Genomic DNA, 18,569 nt, shown 5'->3' with positions numbered 1-18,569 from the left:
ACTTGTGTAAGTCATAAAAGAATGATTTTATAAAACCAAAGCAACTTATGAGATGGTTTTACATTTATGTTTCATTTTTTAAAATAATAGCAGACATAGATGGTGTCCAAAAGACTTAAGAATTATTTGATTATTCGATTTAATCTATCCATAGAAAAGACTTTTAAAGTGAAAGTGAAGTGAAAGTAGCTCAGTCATGTCTGACTCTGCGATTTCATGGACTATACAGTCCATGGAATTCTCTAGGCCAGAATATTGGAGTGGGCAGCCTTTCCTTTCTCCAGGGGATCTTTCCAACCCAGGGATCGAACCTCGTCTCCTGCCTTGCAAGAAGATTCTTTACCAACTGAGCTATCATGGAAGTCTCAGAACTAAAATTCTAAAAATCAGAACTCATTCTCAAAGAGGCATCTTTTAAAATGTATTCATTATAAGAGATAACATAGAAATCTTTAGTTATATCTTGAAAGTCAAGAATAAACCTGAGACAAAGGGTCACTGAGGTAAGGTTCAGTTCAGTTCAGTTCAGTCACTCAGTCGTGTCTGACTCTCCGCGACCCCATGAATCACAGCACGCCAGGCCTCCCTGTCCATCACCAACTCCCGGAGTTCACTCAAACTCATGTCCATACAGTTGGTGATGCCATCCAGCCATCTCATTCTCTGTCGTCCCCTTCTCCTCCCGCCCCCAACCTCTCCCAGCATCAGAGTCTTTTCCAGTGAGTCAACTCGTCGCATGAGGTGGCCAAAGTATTGCAGTTTCAGCTTAGTTGTTATCAAATTTTTCCTATGCATAAATGCTGCACAAAACAATCAAATGTGCCCAACTTCAGGACTGATAACTTTTCATAGAAAAGAGCCCTAAAAGTTAAGGGATCAAAGGTGCAGATGGTGCTGGGGGGTGCCCCATCCACCAGTGCTTCCACATGCCACCCAGACCTAAGTTAACAATTACTACAAAGAATGGTCTTTTTCCAAATTTGGAGAAAGTGTCCAAATTGTCCCCAGTGTCTCTAGGGATCTTTTCATCTTACTTGTTGATAGATTTCCCAACAGTTTTAATTACATAACCTCAGGTGTCACAATTTTTTGGAAGAAAACCTCTTTCCGTACTAACGTATTGGTTTTAAGTATTAAGATTAAAGCAAGTGCCAATTAAAGCAATTATACCTTTGTTGGCCCAAGGAAAATCCAATATCACAGTGTTTACCAAACCAAACCAAACGAAAAAAAATCCAGGTCTTGTACTCTCTGGGATAGGGGCACTCTGAATTTGAGCTCAACTTTCCTTCCTCACTTATTTAGCCTTTCCAATTCATCCCAAAACTATACATGGCAAAGTTATTTTATAAGATATATTGAAAGTAGGCTGCTGAAATATTACTAACAGCTATATGAAACCTTGCCAGGGCAAGTGGAAAAAAAAGTGACCCAAGGGAGAACTAAGTGAACACAGAGGTATCCAGGGAAGCAGGTCAACAACAGCATACCAACACTAAGAAATGCCCAGAAAGATCTATGTCACATGGAGACGGACTGTTTCTATGTCTGTTGACATGCCAACACAGGCAGCAGAAAAATAGAGAAGACCAGTAAATCAGCTGCTTGATCTCCATAATACCAAAGAGATCTGACTACCTTTTTTTCAGGAATCAGTTGAATCAGCAATCTCTTTTGGTGACCCACTGACACAGTTCTGCCAGAGTGGAAGAAGGAATGAGAAAGAACATGTGAGAGGAAATACTACACCTCAGTGCAAGTGGACCTGGCTGTTGGTGAAGCCTCTTTGTGTACGTTTCTAAGGACAGGGACTATCTAAAATAGGTCCCACCAATGTACACTGGCAAGTGTGCTGTCATTTAGAAAGCAATATTATATCCATTTGATCTTCACAGCAACCCTGTATGATACACGGAGGACAAACTATAGTCCCCAGGGTGCAGATAAGCATTTCTGTTTGAAGAAGCTAATGAATTACAAACATGCAATTAGAAACTGGGGAAGTCTGGATTAGAACCCAGGCGCCTGTTGTCTGCATACTAGTGTATTACACTGCTTAGCCATGCCGATCAAGCAAAAAGGGTTTGCCTCATTGTTTGAAAAATTCATAAACAATTCATATAAAGTTAGGAGCAATGCAAAGCACATGGAACTGGAAAAGTGAGTTTCAGCTGCTTGCAATAATACTGTGAGATTCTTTGATGCTGTGCAAATGTGTTTAAGTATTAATAGCTTGAGAAATTTACTGAAATTAAACTCACTTTTAAAAAAGTAAGGCAAAGACAAGCCAAGTCAGGAAATTAAAATTTAAGGCTGTCACTCTGTGGTTACAAAAAAGAGGAAAGAGAGGGAGTAAAAAGCATATGAACACATCTTTTACATTTGGGTTTTAAACAGGAATAAAAGAAAATTATAATTTAAGAGAAAAATACACAAGTTCAGAGGCTTTTAACTTAAGTGTAGTTTCAGATCTACCAATGAAAATATTTACCTTAGGAAATGTTTATTGGCAAAATGTATTTATTTCAAAATGTAAAGCAAATCGAAAGCACAGGCGATTCTTTTCTCCTTACTGAGGGAGTTCTGTGCATGGCGCATGTGTGTGTATGCTCTTTTCTCCTTACCGAGGGAGTTCTGTGCATGGCGCATGTGTGTGTGTGTGTGTCTGTCTGTCTGTCTGTCTGCCAGTCTTGGGCTCTTTCAGAGTAACTTTCAAACAGCAGGATCCAGAAGGGTTTCACAGTGAACCTGCCTTTTCCATCCCAAACTGCAAGTTTTCTAAGCTGAATATCTATTTCCTCATTTGTGATCATTTTATAAGCTTCTAGACTCCATTCTCTACCACCATACAACATGGAGAAAATGGCACAATGGTCTGAAAAGCTCACATATTCTGAGCTACCTGAAAGAAGTCTACCAATATCAAAGAAGTCTCAGAACATTTTTATTATGAGTCCTGTTCCTGTTTGTTTTTAAACGTAAGGCAACTAAAAAAAAAAAAATAGAAGAAGAAATCCAACTATACTATTTTGCAACTGCTGCAAATTCCTTTTAAAAAAAGATAAAGCATAAATAATTTCAAAAACAAATATAACATTGTTTGTGCATAATGGCTTATACTTGCCTCTAAACACTATAGCTTATGGACTAGGGAATACATGAAAAGCTCAAGCTATTAAAAGTATTTGCTTCTCAATGACAACCCACATAACAAATGGGCATATCTAGCAGCTTGAGTTTGGTCTCTACATACCATTTCCCACTAAAAGATCACAGCACCTTGGGGAAATGGCTGTTTCCAAGCAGAGAGGAAGGAAAGGTAGCTATTACATGTATTCAGGTATAAGTAGGGCTTCCCAGGTGGTGCTAGTGGTAAAGAACCCTCCTGCCAATGCAAGAGACATAAGAGACACAGGTTCAATCCCTGGGTCAGGAAGATCCCCTGGAAGAGGGCCTTGCAACCCACTCCAGTATTCTTGCCTGGAGTATCCCACAGACAGAGGAGCCTGGCAGGCTACAGTCCATGAGGTCACAAAGAGTCAGACATGGATGAAGTGATTTAGCACACATGCATGCAGATATGTATAAGCATATGCATTTACATGCGCATTAGAATCTGAACTACAAAATCCCAATATTTGGGGCCTCAAAACAATAACTGCTCTGTTTAAAGTGTTGTGGGTATAATTAAGCCAGGGATCATTAACACTGAAATGACAGAACACAGAATTGCACTGTTAGTGTAGCCTTCAATAAACTTTTTTTGTACCTAAGCAAATGTATCTAGTCAGATGGATTTGCAGTATTCAACTGACAAACATTTCATATTTTAGAAGCATCAGAATTTTAAAATATTTTAGGAGACAAATTTAGTTGTTTTAATTAAATGCACTCTAACAAAATGTCTAGGTTGTTTGGATATAATCCCATTTAACATTTGATATATTTATTAAAAATACAAAATATAAAATTTCTAGATTATATAAAGTACTCAAGTTGAATAGCCAGGTCATTTACTAAATGTACAATATGTTCAATAGTACCATGCATGAAAAATCTGCCCAATTAGGTCAAATTGAATTATCAATGGAAATATATGATAGATCATAATGGTTTTAACAAAAAGATTACCAAATTGCTTAAAAATCTATATAAATATTATTGAGTCAGGTTTACATAAAATATAGGCAATATATGCTTAAATATTTAGAATGACCTGATGTATTTTCTAATATTCACCACAAAAATTTGAAACATCTTAGAAATCTTATATTTCTATGGTATTAGAAGCTAGTTTCCATGACACAAAATGAAGGAGATACTTGGTAGATGCCATTCACTCTTAAAATGAATTATCTATTATAGCAAGTTAGTAAAATATATTTGAGTGGTGTACATCAGTAAAACCATATAGTGTATATGAAAGCATTGACTCCAAAATCAACTTGTGGTGTCAATTATTTAGGTGGGTGGAGTTGACAACTGTTACCTTCACCATTTGATGTATGCTGTTGGCTTAATCTCAGTATACAATGATAGAATCTGAAGAGTACCAAATATAACTTATTGCTACGCTAGAAAATACAGATTAATAAAAACAGAGCTACTACTTAATACTGAGTTTCAAGGATGAGGAATATTGGGTTGGCCAAGAAGTTTGCTTATAAGATGTTATGGAAAAACCTGAATAAACATTTTGGTCAATCCAATGTTTTCATTAAATAAAATATAATGATAATAAAGTTCCATATTGATTATTTAATTCAATAGCATTAAAATACTTAAGGTAAGAATTAGCCAACCTATTTTTATAAACACTGATATAATTGCCAAATTTTATATAATACATATTTGATATCTATATGTGTTTGGTTCAATATATTTTATATTTGCATAAAAGTTTAGATTTAGGTTTTGCTGAACACTATCTGGTTAGGCCAAAAGCTTTAGGATTTAGTTTTAGGGAAAGAACCAGAGGTTTTCAACTTCATAATGATAACTGTCCCCAAATATATTTGCATGTTGCAATTTAGCACTTAGAATACACTTTTTCTTACTACTATAAGTCAGATCCTAGCCTAGGTTACAAAATTACATAAAACAGTTTAATTAATGCACTAATAGCACTAGCCAAATCCTACCCTCTGAAAAGCAAGGGTCAAAAAATTCAGGGAGGAAGAAGGCAAGAAAAACAAGCCAAAAAAAAAGCATTTTCATTCTGGCTCTAGGAGCAGCTCTAGGTAAAATTTTGTAATGGGTGACCTTTGGATTCTTCTAATCTCCTTTCTGGGTTCCCCCTTATGCAGAGTTTGTTCTTTTCCTCATCTCCCAGTTCTGTACCATATTCTGAGTCTTCACACTTCTACCCAGGCCTGATCGACTCAGGAAAGACTCTGGATCCCCTCCAGGACTGTCTGCCTAGCCCACACTCCAGTCAGTGGTCACCTTTCATCAAAGCAGTTGGATCAGACAGAAGCCACAAGGAGAGCAATCTGATGGAATTACGACACAAAGTGTGCCTACAGCCCTTCCAGCTGTATTTGCATTTCTTAAAAATAATGCTTAGTATCACAAATGCTTTAAAGGGGGAGTTTTAAGATTCTTATAATTTGGAGAGTGCAGGCCTACCGCGGGAGAAGGCAATGGCACCCCACTCCAGTACTCTTGCCTGGAGAATCCCATGGATGGAGGAGCCTGGTAGGCTGCCATCTATGGGGTCGCACAGAGTCGGACACGACTGAAGTGACTTAGCAGCAGCAGCAGGCCTACCGCAGTGACAAGAAAGCCCGTCCAGGAACAGGATACTCTTTCAGATCATACCGTCTTATATGGTGCCTTCCGTCACAGGACAAATATGACTTTTCACTTTTGAATCCAGGTTCTGTATATGCTCCAGGGTTTATGGTTTTCCCCTCAGTGTGGCAAGGGCGGGGATGAAGGGGAGGCAGGTGACGGGGTATTGTGTTATTTAATGTTGGGAACCGCTGTAAATAATTTAAGGGAGCAAATTTGCATTCTTATTTACATTTGGTTCAGGATTAATTTGGAATTTGTTGTATTTCACCAACATACACCTACTTCATAAAAAGGGAAATCTCTTTTGATATTAAAACCCGAGAGCAGATGTTCAACTACAGATTAGCCACATAACATTGACAGTTGACTTTCTCATTCTGATAGTCAAATATGTTGTAATTCTTTTCTAGCTATCTAATTTCAAACTTCTTTGAAAATCTAAACAAGGTCTGAGCTTTGATGGCTTAGTGAGGGAACAGAAAAAGTAAAAATTTTGAAACTAAAAGTAAACTACACCAATTATTTAATAAAACCTTTAAAAGCATAAGAAAGAGATACGGTCACATGTGATTAACAATCTTAGTCTCAGTCACAGTAAGAAATGCTTCACTTCATCATTCTTTGGAAGCTCTAATAAAATTTTCAGTGAGTCTCATATGAGTGGCAACAAGGAATCTTAGGAGTCTTTTAGACATTGGGAATTATTTAAAAGCATCACTCCACTACATCTAAAATGTTTTTTTTTTTTTTAAAAAGTTTTATATTGAATGACTTTTTAGATACCAATGCTGGAATAGTAATTACCTGCAAGGGACTTGCCAGGGACCTGTTTTTAGGTACTGTAAATGCTTTGAGAACATTGTCTTCATCTTCTGATACTGGCGTCATTAAAACGGAACTTGTAAGAATATTCTAAAGGGAAAGAGAATAATTTGAAATTGAAATGAGGTAGGATAATAAGGGGACTGACAGAATTCTAACACTTGAAAGAGTAGATTACTATGAGTTGACACACATTAGCAGGAAAAAAATGCAGGTATCTGCCAGAAATTCTCTTCCCAATGAGCTGAATGGAGAACTCAACTCTGCACTAACCCTAATCCCACTGGCAAACATCACTAAAACAAAAAGTTTCGAGGTCCCACACAGTTCCAGGAATGAGGCAGGGCACTCAAAAACATCTGCTAATTGAGTTAAAAAGACACATCTTTAAAATGAAAGATTTACTAAGCTCTGGCGAGAGAACTGTTCATTTCATATAATGGTAAGAAATTTTTTCGAGTTACAGATTAATGGTAGTATAGTTTAATGGTGAAAAGAATGGAATTTAGAACCAAAGTTCTAACCCAGAACCACCAATTAAAAGCTATACAATTTTGAACAAGTGACTAAGCCTCCCCATGCCTCAGTTTCCCTACTAGTATAATGGAAATGACAATGTTACCAACCTTGTAGGGTATTTGTGAGGGTTAAATATCTGAGCTAATGCATCTAAAGCTCTGAGAATATTAATCACCACTTTGTACACACTGAATAAATGTTAGCAATTGCTATTACCTCTGATTCTTCATAAGAGAAAAGGGTAATCATTCACAAATTACAAAATTTTAAAATAATGGTTACAATACTTTGGCCACCTCATGTGACGAGTTGACTCACTGGAAAAGAGTCTGATGCTGGGAGGGATGGGGGGTAGGAGGAGACGGGGATGACAGAGAATGAGATGGCTGGATGGCATCACCGACTCGATGGACATGAGTTTGAGTGAACTCCGGGAGTTGGTGATGGACAGGGAGGCCTGGCGTGCTGTGGTTCATGGGGTCTCAAAGAGTCGGACACGACTGAGAGACTGAACTGAACTGAACTGAGGAGGAAAACAAAACAACAACTGCCAAGCTATGAAAAGACAGAAAACATTTAAGAGCATATTACTAAGTGAAAGAAGTTGGTCAGGAAGCTCCATACTGTATGATTCCAGTTATATATATGCAAGATGCAAAACTGTAGAGACTAAAAACATCAGTGGGTGCCAGAAGCTGAGGGGGAGGGAAGGATAACTAAACGGAACATGGAGGACCTTCAGGGCTGTGAAACTACTCTATTATACTAGAATGGTGGATAAACGGCAGTATAAATTTGTCCAAATACATAGAATGTATAACACCAAGAATGAACTCGAAGGTAAGCTATGGGTTTAGGGTGATGATGCGTCAATGTCAGCTCATCAGTTGTAACAGATGTAACTCTCTGGTGGGTGATGTTGCTAAGGGGGGGGCTGTGCATATGTGAGGGTGAGGATACATGGAAAATCTCTGTATCTTCTGCTCAACTTTGCTTCTAACTTAAGACTGATCTGAAAAACCATCTGTTTTAAAAAATGGTTGTAACCAAAGCAATGCAACATTGCGTATGATAAAGGGCATTTACTACATACAAAGAGTGAGACATGACTGAGCATGCATGCACACACTCAGATGCTACATAAAACCAAACTGGAGACAACTTACCAAGGAGGAAATACAGGTATCCCCTGCTATTCAAAAGTTCACTGCACACCACTTCACTTTGATGAAAGTCCTACATTAGTAGTCATTTTCATGAACGGCAAACCAATAGAAATCCAAAGAGAATTTTGGCTTTTGTTTTGCAGCCAACTATTATAGAGGCAGCACATACCCTGAGTAGTTAGAGTGGCACCACCAAGTTCCTTCCCCAGGCAGTACACTCAGCATCTCAGCATCAAGTGCCACAGTTTAGAACTGGTATGGGCATCTTCATCTCCACTTATTTATGTTTATTCACTTTTTTACTGAAGCACAGTTGCTTTAAAATATTATATTAGTTTCTAGTGTACAACATTTATAATGCTAGATATTTTTATACATTATACATAATACACAGTTATTATAAAATATTACCTTTCTTATGTTACACATTGAAAGCGAAAAATGAAAGTGTTAGTCACTCAGGCATGTCTGACTCTTAGTGACCCCGTGAACTGTAGCCCACCAGGCTCCTCTGCCCATGGGATTCTCCAGGTGCTATACATTCTATCCCTGTAATATTTATTTTATAACTGGGAGTTTGTACCTCTTAAACCTCTTCACCTATTTCATCCTTCCCCCCACCCCTTTTCCCTCTGGCAACCACTAGCTTGTACTCTGTATCTGTGAGTCTGTTTCTATTTGTTTCTTTGGTTTATTTTCTAACATTCGATTTATTTTTTGCACCTGTTAGTAAGATAAGTCCTGAGGTAAACTACTTCTTTCTTTTATGGTAAAGTGGTAAAGAATCTGAAAGCCATGCAGGAGACCTGGGTTCAGTCCCTGGGTTGGGACGATCCCTTAGAGAAGGAAATGGCAACCCACTCCAGTATTCTTGGCTGGGAAATCCCATGGATAGAGGAGCCTGGCGGGCTAAAGTCCATATGGTCACCAGAGTCAGACATGACTTTGTGACTAAACCACCACCAAAGGTTTCACAGAACTGCTCTACTTTCAGATAGTAGGAGAAACTTGTACTACTTTTAGAAAAAAAATAAGTAAATTAAAATATAATATAAAAATTAGCATTGTTTTCATGGAAATATGTATTTCCATGCCGTAGATTTTTTAAGTGTCCAGGACTCTCAACTCATGAGTGAATAAACAACAAATAAGTCTTCAGTAGAACAGAATCTATCTCCAACACATGAACAAAATCTCACTGTATATTCAACATTAGTGATCATAAGAAAATAATCATGTGAGAGAATATTGAGAAGTATGATACACGAAAGAGTGCCGAAACCACAATGACCCCAACATGCCACACACAGATTTCTGTGAGCCACCAACATCTTATAACATGCGGGTGTACTTACTGGCATGTCTGCCACAGGCGATGCCTGTGTGAACAGCTGAGTGTTCAGACTCTCCCCTTCCCAGTGGTTTGAGCAGAAGAAATTTCCTGCTTTATCAGTTGGAGATTCCACCTAAAAGCAAACAGGAAGTGCTTTGTTGTTTCTAGAGCTAGAACTTCCCAAGAAACAGTTACACTCGAGAGTCAATTTCTGTAAGATGAATAAAGTCTGAGGATCTAATGGGGAACACGGTGACTATAGCTGATAATACAATATTGTATAGTTGAAATTTGCTAAGAGAGTAGAACTTAAATGTTATCACTGGAAAAAAGGTAAATATGCGAGGTAATAGATATGTTAATTAACTCAATGGGGGAGAATCCTTTCACAAAGTACACGTATATCAAAACATCACATTGTACACTTTAAATGTCTTATAATTTTATTTGTCAATTTATCTCAGTAAAGCTGAAGAAAAAGTCAATCTCTGGCCAATCTCTCAACCTCTTATCCTTATATGAAGATAAATTCAAAAGGCCCGGTATCTAACCTGCTGGAATTGCTTCTTGACACCAAGGTAAAACTTTGATCTTGGCAAGTTAGATTCCCTCTCTTTTACACTATGAACTAAAGAAACCATTATTTTATTAGTTTCAATTCTCCATGATATCCAACAATTAAACATCTATGTATTAGTCAGTCATCCATCCATCTTTATATCGGTGATTTTAAAAAGTACAATACAAAGCTGCTTCCTTCTCTTTCCTCTATCCTCGCCAGCATCTTTTCTGTTCAAACAGGAAGGAAATAGAAGTGACTTGGCTTCCCAATTACACGGTGGCATGCATATGCTGCCAAGCCTGGCAGTACCTCTTAACAGCATCTTATATGAAAATATTGTATGAAACACGGTGTTACACAGTGCCCACGCCAGACACATCAAGCTGCCCACAGGAACAAAGACAGCAGGCTTGTTCTTTTCAAAGGATCCCATGTTTACCTCTTGTTTAATCTTCTTCAGTAAAGGGTGTCCATTTTCTTGAAACTCAGCAACAATCCCAGATTCATCAGATTCCTGTTTGATCACATCCTGTAGGTCTTCTACTAGATGAGATGGTGTCTGAGGCTGAAGGAAAGATTGGGTACATCTGCATCAGAGGAAATTTTCTATCTGTATTAATAAACCAACTAAACCCAAGAAATTTACTAGAACTTACTAGCATCTTCAGGGGACCATATTTAATTTCTTGAGCTGTGAGTGCATGTTTGAATGGTGTAGGAGTTCTTGGAGAGCTTTCTAGAATTGACCTTTTGATAGCTGGAGTTCTGAAGCTTTAAGAAAACAAGAATTGGTTCAATATGAAAGACCATATGTCCCTTATGTTTCTCTACCTATTAAATGTAATATTCTTCTACTAAATACAATAAACTCTTATTGATATAGAATAGGGTATGCTGATGGATCATGTATAATATGTGTAATATGATAATATGTCTATTATGTATTTCCAAGTATTTCAAAATATTATACCCCAAAACTAACAGCATTAAAATATTTCTCAGCTTTCTTTAATCATTCTGAAAATACATGTAGTGACTCTAAGCCTTTAAAAAGAACATAAGCATTATGAAGATCTGATGTCATTTACAAATCAACTTTATCTTTTATCTATCCACAACAGAAAACATGCTAACCTTTGAAAACTAAAAGGTTTTTAAAACTGTTTTTAAAATGTATTTATGTATCAGAAATAATAAAACTGCATTTTTAAAAGGTTTATTATAATTCATATTGATGTTCTCTGGCATTTCTTTGAATTGGTTAAGCCTTTATTGAATATAAACAATGGCTTAATCATTCCTTGACTTTTAATCATATACTTTTCCTGGGGATGGCAAAACAGGTCCAATCGATAAGATACATTTCAGAAAGAAAAAATAAGATTTAAAAATACAAACTAAATAAAGAACCATACTCATTCTTATTCCAAAGTTTATAATTAGAGAGGAAAGGATGTTGAAAATCTTGTTTTCAATGAAAAAGACTTACTGAACAAACAGAAAAACTGAATGGAAAAGTTATATTAAACCTTCCTCTAGATATGTAGGAAACTGTGAAGTGAACTACAAAAGGTAGTTCATTTTCCCCCACTTCCGCCTCTAGGTAGCTCTAACATGCCCAGGACAGACATATTCAATGTGGAAATACACATGATTACGTACATAAAAGTGGATCAGTAAAATTATACACATATAAGTAGATCAGACACTTGGGGACTATTTTCTATTAATTAACTATAAATAAATAAAATAAATAATTTTTTTCTTGAAACAAGGACTTACATAGTATTTTCCTTTTGAAATTTCACAGTCTGGTCTCTATGAAATGGAGTTGTAACAGTCAATTTGTGACCATTTAGTGGGGTGGAAGTTAAAGAAGGCATTTCCAAGTCTAAGTTTTCATGGTTATTGGAAGTATTTAAGAACTAAATACGAGAAGAAAGAAAAAAATACTTAAGTTAAACAGTGATTCTTTACTCAGCCCAATTTAAAAGTCGATGTTAACAAGTAGGTATGTTTTACTGACCCACTATATGAAATAATGATGTTAACAAGTACATAGTGTTTTATTTCAATTTAGCACCCAAATTTGGAATATGATTTCCAAAAAAACTTGCAAAATCCTAAGAAAACATTCTCAATAAATGACACCTATCATTAAAGAGAATGAGATGCACTTTTTATTAATGTTAAAACTGTTGAAGTGACTTCTTTTGGAAAGTAATCATTGTTTTTCTTTCATACTTTTTTTTTCTCTTTAGTCATCTAGGAAACATCATTGTATAAAGTTGACATTATGTGGAAGATTCTTGAGTAATAACCTGTATCTCTCAAAACACTGATGTTCTGGGAAAGTAATAGGTGTTCCTCAAATGGTTTCAAGGTAAAACAAATTTGGAAAACATATTGCAATCTCTTGGAAATTCACAATGCACATTAATGTATTAAAAACTTTGAGCGATCCTGCAGCAAAGAAACTGCCTTAATTTTGTTCAATTCAGTGTTTCCCAAACTTATATACCTGTATATTTAGGTATTTTTCTGTAATATCATTAAAGTCTTACAGAACTAATATACTCCACAACAGAATTTGGAAAATACAAGTGAAAAATAAAGATCAGTTTTTTAATGCGCATATCATTTGCTCACACTTAGAGTTGTTCTTAAAACAGACTCAACAGACATAACTGGAAAAATGTTTTAAAGTGCCAAATTAACTTCAAATGTCTACATAATTAAGGAACACAATCTTTGATAAGAATTATAATTTCTATGCCTTAAAAATCTATATGAAATAAGAACATTCATTGGCAAAAAAAAATGTGCTAATAAAATATTATGGCATGACTCAGAAGAGCCAATGTTGAGAAAGTGAAATTAAAACATACATTATTTTTCTTAAGCATTTGTTCCTCATTTTCTTCCAAATTTTTTTCACTTAAAGATGGATTGGAACCTTTAAATTGTCTAGTTGCACTTCAAATGTTATCTAAATATTTGTTCCCCTCCTCCCCTGGGTCAGTGAATCATGTAATAATAAGTGAACAAAAAGACAGAAACTCTGTTAAAGTTTTTTAAGGGAGGGAAGGGATGGGAGACAAGGAAGAAATAGAAATGTTAAACTCCAGTGTGGAAGGAAATAAACGCACATCCCATGCAACTAACCATCCTTCAAATCACCAGAAAGTCAGAGAGAGAATTATGACAAAATCATCAGTCAGTCTACAGACAGCCTAAACTCTCAGAGGCATAGTAACAGCTAGAGGCAACAATGGAAGGAAATCAGTGAAGACAACAGTAATTAGTCATTTGTTCCAAAGGATTAGTTTCTAGATTATTAAGGCTCAGGTGTCTGCTGGAAATTAGTAACAGCTGTGCAGAAACTGTGCTCTACCTGCGAGGGGGAGAATGGTAGGCTTTTGACAGGGGAACTCTTGGGAGTTGAACTGCTGACGTCAGCAAGTATCAAGGAACTAGAGTGTCCAGTGGCTACAGGGCTGGCCTGGCCCCGCTTTTTTCGAAGGATGACCCGTGGAATTGTGCTGGGCCTCGCAGGAGGGAAGGGCTTGGGCAGGTCAAGTGAACCCTCACTCAACTTGCGTCTGTTTGCCCTTGTGCTAGGCTCTCCTGCAGGTCTATTCACACTGCCCTCTCTCTGCTGAAGCTGGAGGGCTTTGCCTGCACCGTGTTGGCTAGGTGAAAAATCTGCTTCTTCAAAGAATTCAAAACTGCTGAGATCACCCCACGATGAAGCATCCTGAAACAATGTGGGAGGCACAGAACTTTGAGACAGTGTGTGCATGGTGTGTGCTTTCACCTGTAACACAGCACTGAGAAAGATGCTGAATGCAAAGAAAACACCTGGCCCCCTTGCTAGACTTCCTGTAAAACAGCCTGGAGACTGAAACAGTTGTTCTGGCACAGGGCATGGTGTGTCTCCCATGCTGCCTCGAGGCTGGCCCTCCCGGGCGCTGCAGGAAGCTCCCAGTACTCTATCATTTGCATGCAGTTCAAAGCAAAAAGAAAACCTCTTGGGTGGCACATCTTGGCAATGTTCATCCTCTGTCTGATGGGGATGCAGTAAATGCTTTTTAATCAACTGGGAAACAAAGAAAATGAATTGTCAGCTTTTCTGATGCTGAATTCAAGTTTGTTTCACCAGAGATGATTTGTGTCAGTGAACTAGTTGGGACCAGTAATCAATAATCAATGTTTGTGGAAAAAGCCATGTACCACCAGTGAACTTATTACCACTTCAAATACATTGGAAGACTGCTTTAAGCTCTAAGTATTCCTTAACGTAATTCTTAATGAGCTATCCAAAAGCAAAGCACAGTTCTAGGAAAACACAAAGAAATAAAAGAAGTTAAAAAAAAAGTTTTAAATAATCCAAATATTCCTATAGCCCAAGCTGTACTTAAAGGTCATTGACTACTATTTTTATAATTTTATTATATTATATTTTATAATTTTGAAGGAAATGTGTGAAAAGCTACCTTTAATGTAGGTAGCCTAAGAAATCAGATATTGAAGAAACAAATGAAAACCAAAGTCACACTTATTCGTTTACATTACTATATGCTAATAACACAATACTCGCTACAGAAAATGGCCACGATTTGAGAAGTGGGTTTCCTAATTCCTCTTCCCAAAACATTAACTTGCCTTAAAAATTCTACTTACAGAATCTATAAATTGAAGTGTTTCTGCAAATTCTAAGAGGTTCTTAACATTGTCCAGGATGGTGCCTTGGTGGACGATCATGCACCTGGCAGGAGAGGCACTTTCTTCAGGCAGGGAGCCGGGATCCGCGGGCAGAGATGGAGTGGAGTGGTGCTCTTCCAAACAGGAAACAGGTGCACTGTCTCCATGAGGTCTGGTGTGGTCGGCAATGGTGGTGCTGTGCCACCCGGGGTAGCTGCATGTGTGGTTCTGTGTCTAAGGATGGGGGTGGGGGAATAAAGAAAGAGCGGGGAGAAGAAAGGGAGAAGGAACTTAGCAATGAAGTTGCATAAGGTATCAGATGCTGTTAGAGGAAAGATAAAAGCCATTGCATCATCCAGAACTTGCGCCTATGAAACAGTTGACAAGATGTTTCCTTTTATCAATGCAAGACCCCACTTTTTAGTAGTGGTATATAGCCTGTCATCTATGGATGACCTTCATTGTCATCATTTTGTTAAAATTGCAAACAGAGGGACTCTGTTACAAGGAACAACTCTCATACGGAATGTCTTAAAGATCTACTTGAACATAATTTCCAAAAGGACCATAAATGTTTGTTGTGAATTAAGTGGGCTATTATTCTCACCCTAACCCACACAAGGGCTGGAAGATTCAAAAGTTAGAGTTTCTTTTATCTGCGTATATTCTTGTGGCTTCTATTCCTTTTTAATGCTACAGATTGCACTGAGGCAGTCAAGGGCTGCCAAATCAACGTGGTTACAAAAGCAGAAGAGCAAATTAACAGAAGTCTCCTTTCAGCATGACCATGCAACAGGAGAAATTGCAAAACATTAACTAAAGTTAAAAAGTGGTCGAACTATCAAAGGCACATAATCATTTTATTATTTAACCAAAAAGAAATCTACTCCTGAGGATACCTACTGGGTATCGTATCTTTTATTCTCTTTGTTGGTTAACTACATATGTTACAAAGTACAAGCTGCTTTCCCAGTTTGCCGTCCAGTCACTAGAAAAGATGTCAAAATTCAATAATGGTCCACACGGCTTTTGTGCATGCAAACAAAAGAGGGTCACTTATTTATGGAGAGATTTGATATATATATATTTTACATGGATATACTAGGCATACATCAAATTATTTTTGAAATGATAAATATGAAAATCTAGCTTAAGAAAAGTAATAGAAAAAAACTCAATGAATAGGCACCAGACACACAGCTTTGTAAAAAAAAATTGCAAATTTTCAGTTTTTTCTCTGCTACTCACTAAATTGATTATAGTCCTTCTGAAGAAAAAAAAAAAACTGAGGAAGAGACTCACAAATGGATCTTGAGGCTCTATGGCAACACAAAAGGATGACTTCCAAGTTAGTCAACACACATTGTGATACCGATTGCATTTTATTACAAGCAACCTCTAGTGTTTAAACATTGTTAGTAGATATATGGAGTCTTGATTAGTGTGATAGTTAGAAGATAAAGGAAAAGATATAGAAGAACACTGGGATCAAGCCATTATCCACCGCTCAGATCAAGCACGCAGTGACGGCTTACTGGAAGTGCCTGCTGTCCTTTGAGTTCATTCTCAGTTGACATTAGAAGCAACTCTAACTCCTTTATTCGCTTTTCTTTCTCAGGGTCTTCATCATTATAGTGTCTCTGAAATGAAAAGTTAAGCAAGAAAAAAACACAAAGGCCTGGTTGGTAGCTGTAAATACAATGGTCATGGCCTGAGGTTCACAAGGGACCACACAGAACCCAAAGAACCCTGGCATGGAACCAACACCAACCGAATCTGGCCACTATAGAAATCTCTGTGAATGTTATCCCAGACATAAGGGAGGGATGTGAAATGTGAGGCTCAAGGAGATGCTGACAGAGGGGTTGTTTCAACTTCTAAGATCAGAGAACGAGAGATTCTGGTGCTAGTTCAATCTGGAAGTATAGACTGCTGGCCAGAACTCCGCCCATCTTTTTACTGTCTCCCATTTTTTTTAACTTCAGTGGATCAGGTGGAAATAAATGTTTGGATGAAAGAACCAGAGCTGTGCCTTGAGCAACTAATGAGCTTCTTTATGAAATGATCTTACAGTGGGCTTACCTGAATAGCTGCAGCAGCTGGCTGAGGGACATTGACTATATTTACATGTAATGCTACAGGATATGGGACGTGACTGGAGACCTATATCAAAAATGCAAAACAAAGGCCGAGTCATTCATGGTTACACATGCTTCAGGGGACTTGTTGGCTTCTTCAAGTTTCACTCTAAGACTAAGAAAAAAAAAGCACCTTTCTGATAAAATTCACAAAGCAAAATAAATAAAATCCAACTCTAATTTGAAATTTTAGCCAAACATTTAATAATATTAAAGCAACATAGTGAAAAAAATTTTAAATGCTCATCAATTCTGACAGGAAGTTTTCCTTAGAGAAAACCAGAAAGAAAAATATAATCTAAAATACAATCATGAGTGTAGGAAAGAAGTTTTGAAGCCAAAAACAACTGGCACTAGCTGTTTATAAATAAAAATATTTTTATGTGAATTATTATGAGTTTTAGTAAAGAGTATAGCAGCTCTTAGGATAGTTGATTCATCTGAGACTTTTTAGGAAAGTCTGCAGTCAAATTTACAGAATAGACAGAGAAAGTAAAAATTACTTGGGAATATGTTTTGCATAGAATTTGCTTATGAGCTCTGAATTCTTGGATAAATTTCACCATTTATTATTGTTAATTTTAAGATTCAAGTCTTGCAATCTTGATTTTTTTCTCCTTATTCGTTTCCTACCCATTATGAAAATTTCTTTCCATAAATATCAATATCAAGAAATGGAGAAAGAATCACACTGATTCAAAGGAGGATAAAAAACATCAGATGTCAGTCGTGAAACTGCTCTTGATTCTCAGTAAGAAGGTAAACACTTACTTACTGAATGAATAAATTAAGACCTTTCAGCTAGATTACTACCAGAGCTGAACTTACAATCATCTGTCAAATTTCAGTGTCAAACTATTTCCCCTTTAAATGTAATATTACATTCATTTTTTTATTTTGGCAGAGAAAAGTACTAGATACAACTGCACCTCCATGCCCTTATTCTTCTTCAGCAATACCTTGTTAAGTAAATTTACATTCAAAAGTGAACTTCAAATTAGATTTGAAGCAGCAAGTTAAAACCAAACACCCTGGATTCTAGTCTTGACAATCTCTATGAGCTGTGCCTGAACAAATCACTTAACATCCTCATTTCTGGATTCATATTAGGGATAACAACACCTACCCTTCTCAGTTGATCATGATCATGTTTGTGAAAACTAAGTATTCATTAGAAATTATCATTATTACCTGGAACTAGTAATAAAATAACCATCCCTCTCATTAAACTGAATTCTCAGGAATGGCTTACGTTTTGTGCTTCAGAAATGTGGTAATAGGAATAGTCACTGTTAACTGAGGGCTGGCCAGTTGGAGGGAGTTGAGCTGAAGGTGGAGCATGCGTAAAGCCCATCAAATGGCTGTTCTTCTGAAAGCTTGTGGTCACTGGTGGCTGGCTGGCTTTAGAAGACTCCTGCAGATAACCTTCCTGCTCGACCTTACGACGCATTGTAGAATTCCAGTGGTTCTTGATAGCATTATCAGTTCTGCACAGAAATATATCACATATTCATTTTACAAACAACAAT

The 18,569-nt window shown here is 37.0% G+C and overlaps 1 protein-coding gene across 4 annotated transcripts in view; it reads right to left on the bottom strand.

Annotated features, from left to right (window-relative positions):
* The window catches only part of MYB (MYB proto-oncogene, transcription factor), a 35,532-nt gene that overhangs the window by 6,876 nt on the left and 10,087 nt on the right, over window positions 1-18,569 (bottom strand). For 2 of the 4 annotated variants that reach the window (XM_055433337.2, XM_055433339.2), the window contains exons 6-15: window positions 18,293-18,527; window positions 16,985-17,065; window positions 16,438-16,542; window positions 14,882-15,136; window positions 13,593-13,955; window positions 11,981-12,123; window positions 10,855-10,969; window positions 10,638-10,763; window positions 9,659-9,769; window positions 6,601-6,708 (exon numbers count right to left, since the gene is read on the bottom strand). In XM_055433337.2, coding sequence (XP_055289312.2) covers window positions 6,601-6,708; window positions 9,659-9,769; window positions 10,638-10,763; window positions 10,855-10,969; window positions 11,981-12,123; window positions 13,593-13,955; window positions 14,882-15,136; window positions 16,438-16,542; window positions 16,985-17,065; window positions 18,293-18,527 — 1,642 coding nt within the window. The remainder of the gene's footprint in view (window positions 1-6,600; window positions 6,709-9,658; window positions 9,770-10,637; window positions 10,764-10,854; window positions 10,970-11,980; window positions 12,124-13,592; window positions 13,956-14,881; window positions 15,137-16,437; window positions 16,543-16,984; window positions 17,066-18,292; window positions 18,528-18,569) is intronic. The other 2 variants (XM_055433340.2, XM_055433341.2) reach the window with 2 other exon arrangements.

Source organism: Moschus berezovskii, chromosome 10 (genome assembly GCF_049115385.1).
Source record: "Moschus berezovskii isolate FMDL1 chromosome 10, NW_MosBer_1.0, whole genome shotgun sequence".
Taxonomy (NCBI): domain Eukaryota; kingdom Metazoa; phylum Chordata; class Mammalia; order Artiodactyla; family Moschidae; genus Moschus; species Moschus berezovskii.
Note: the sequence above shows the minus strand (reverse complement) of the source record. Positions and strands in the feature narration are given on the sequence as shown.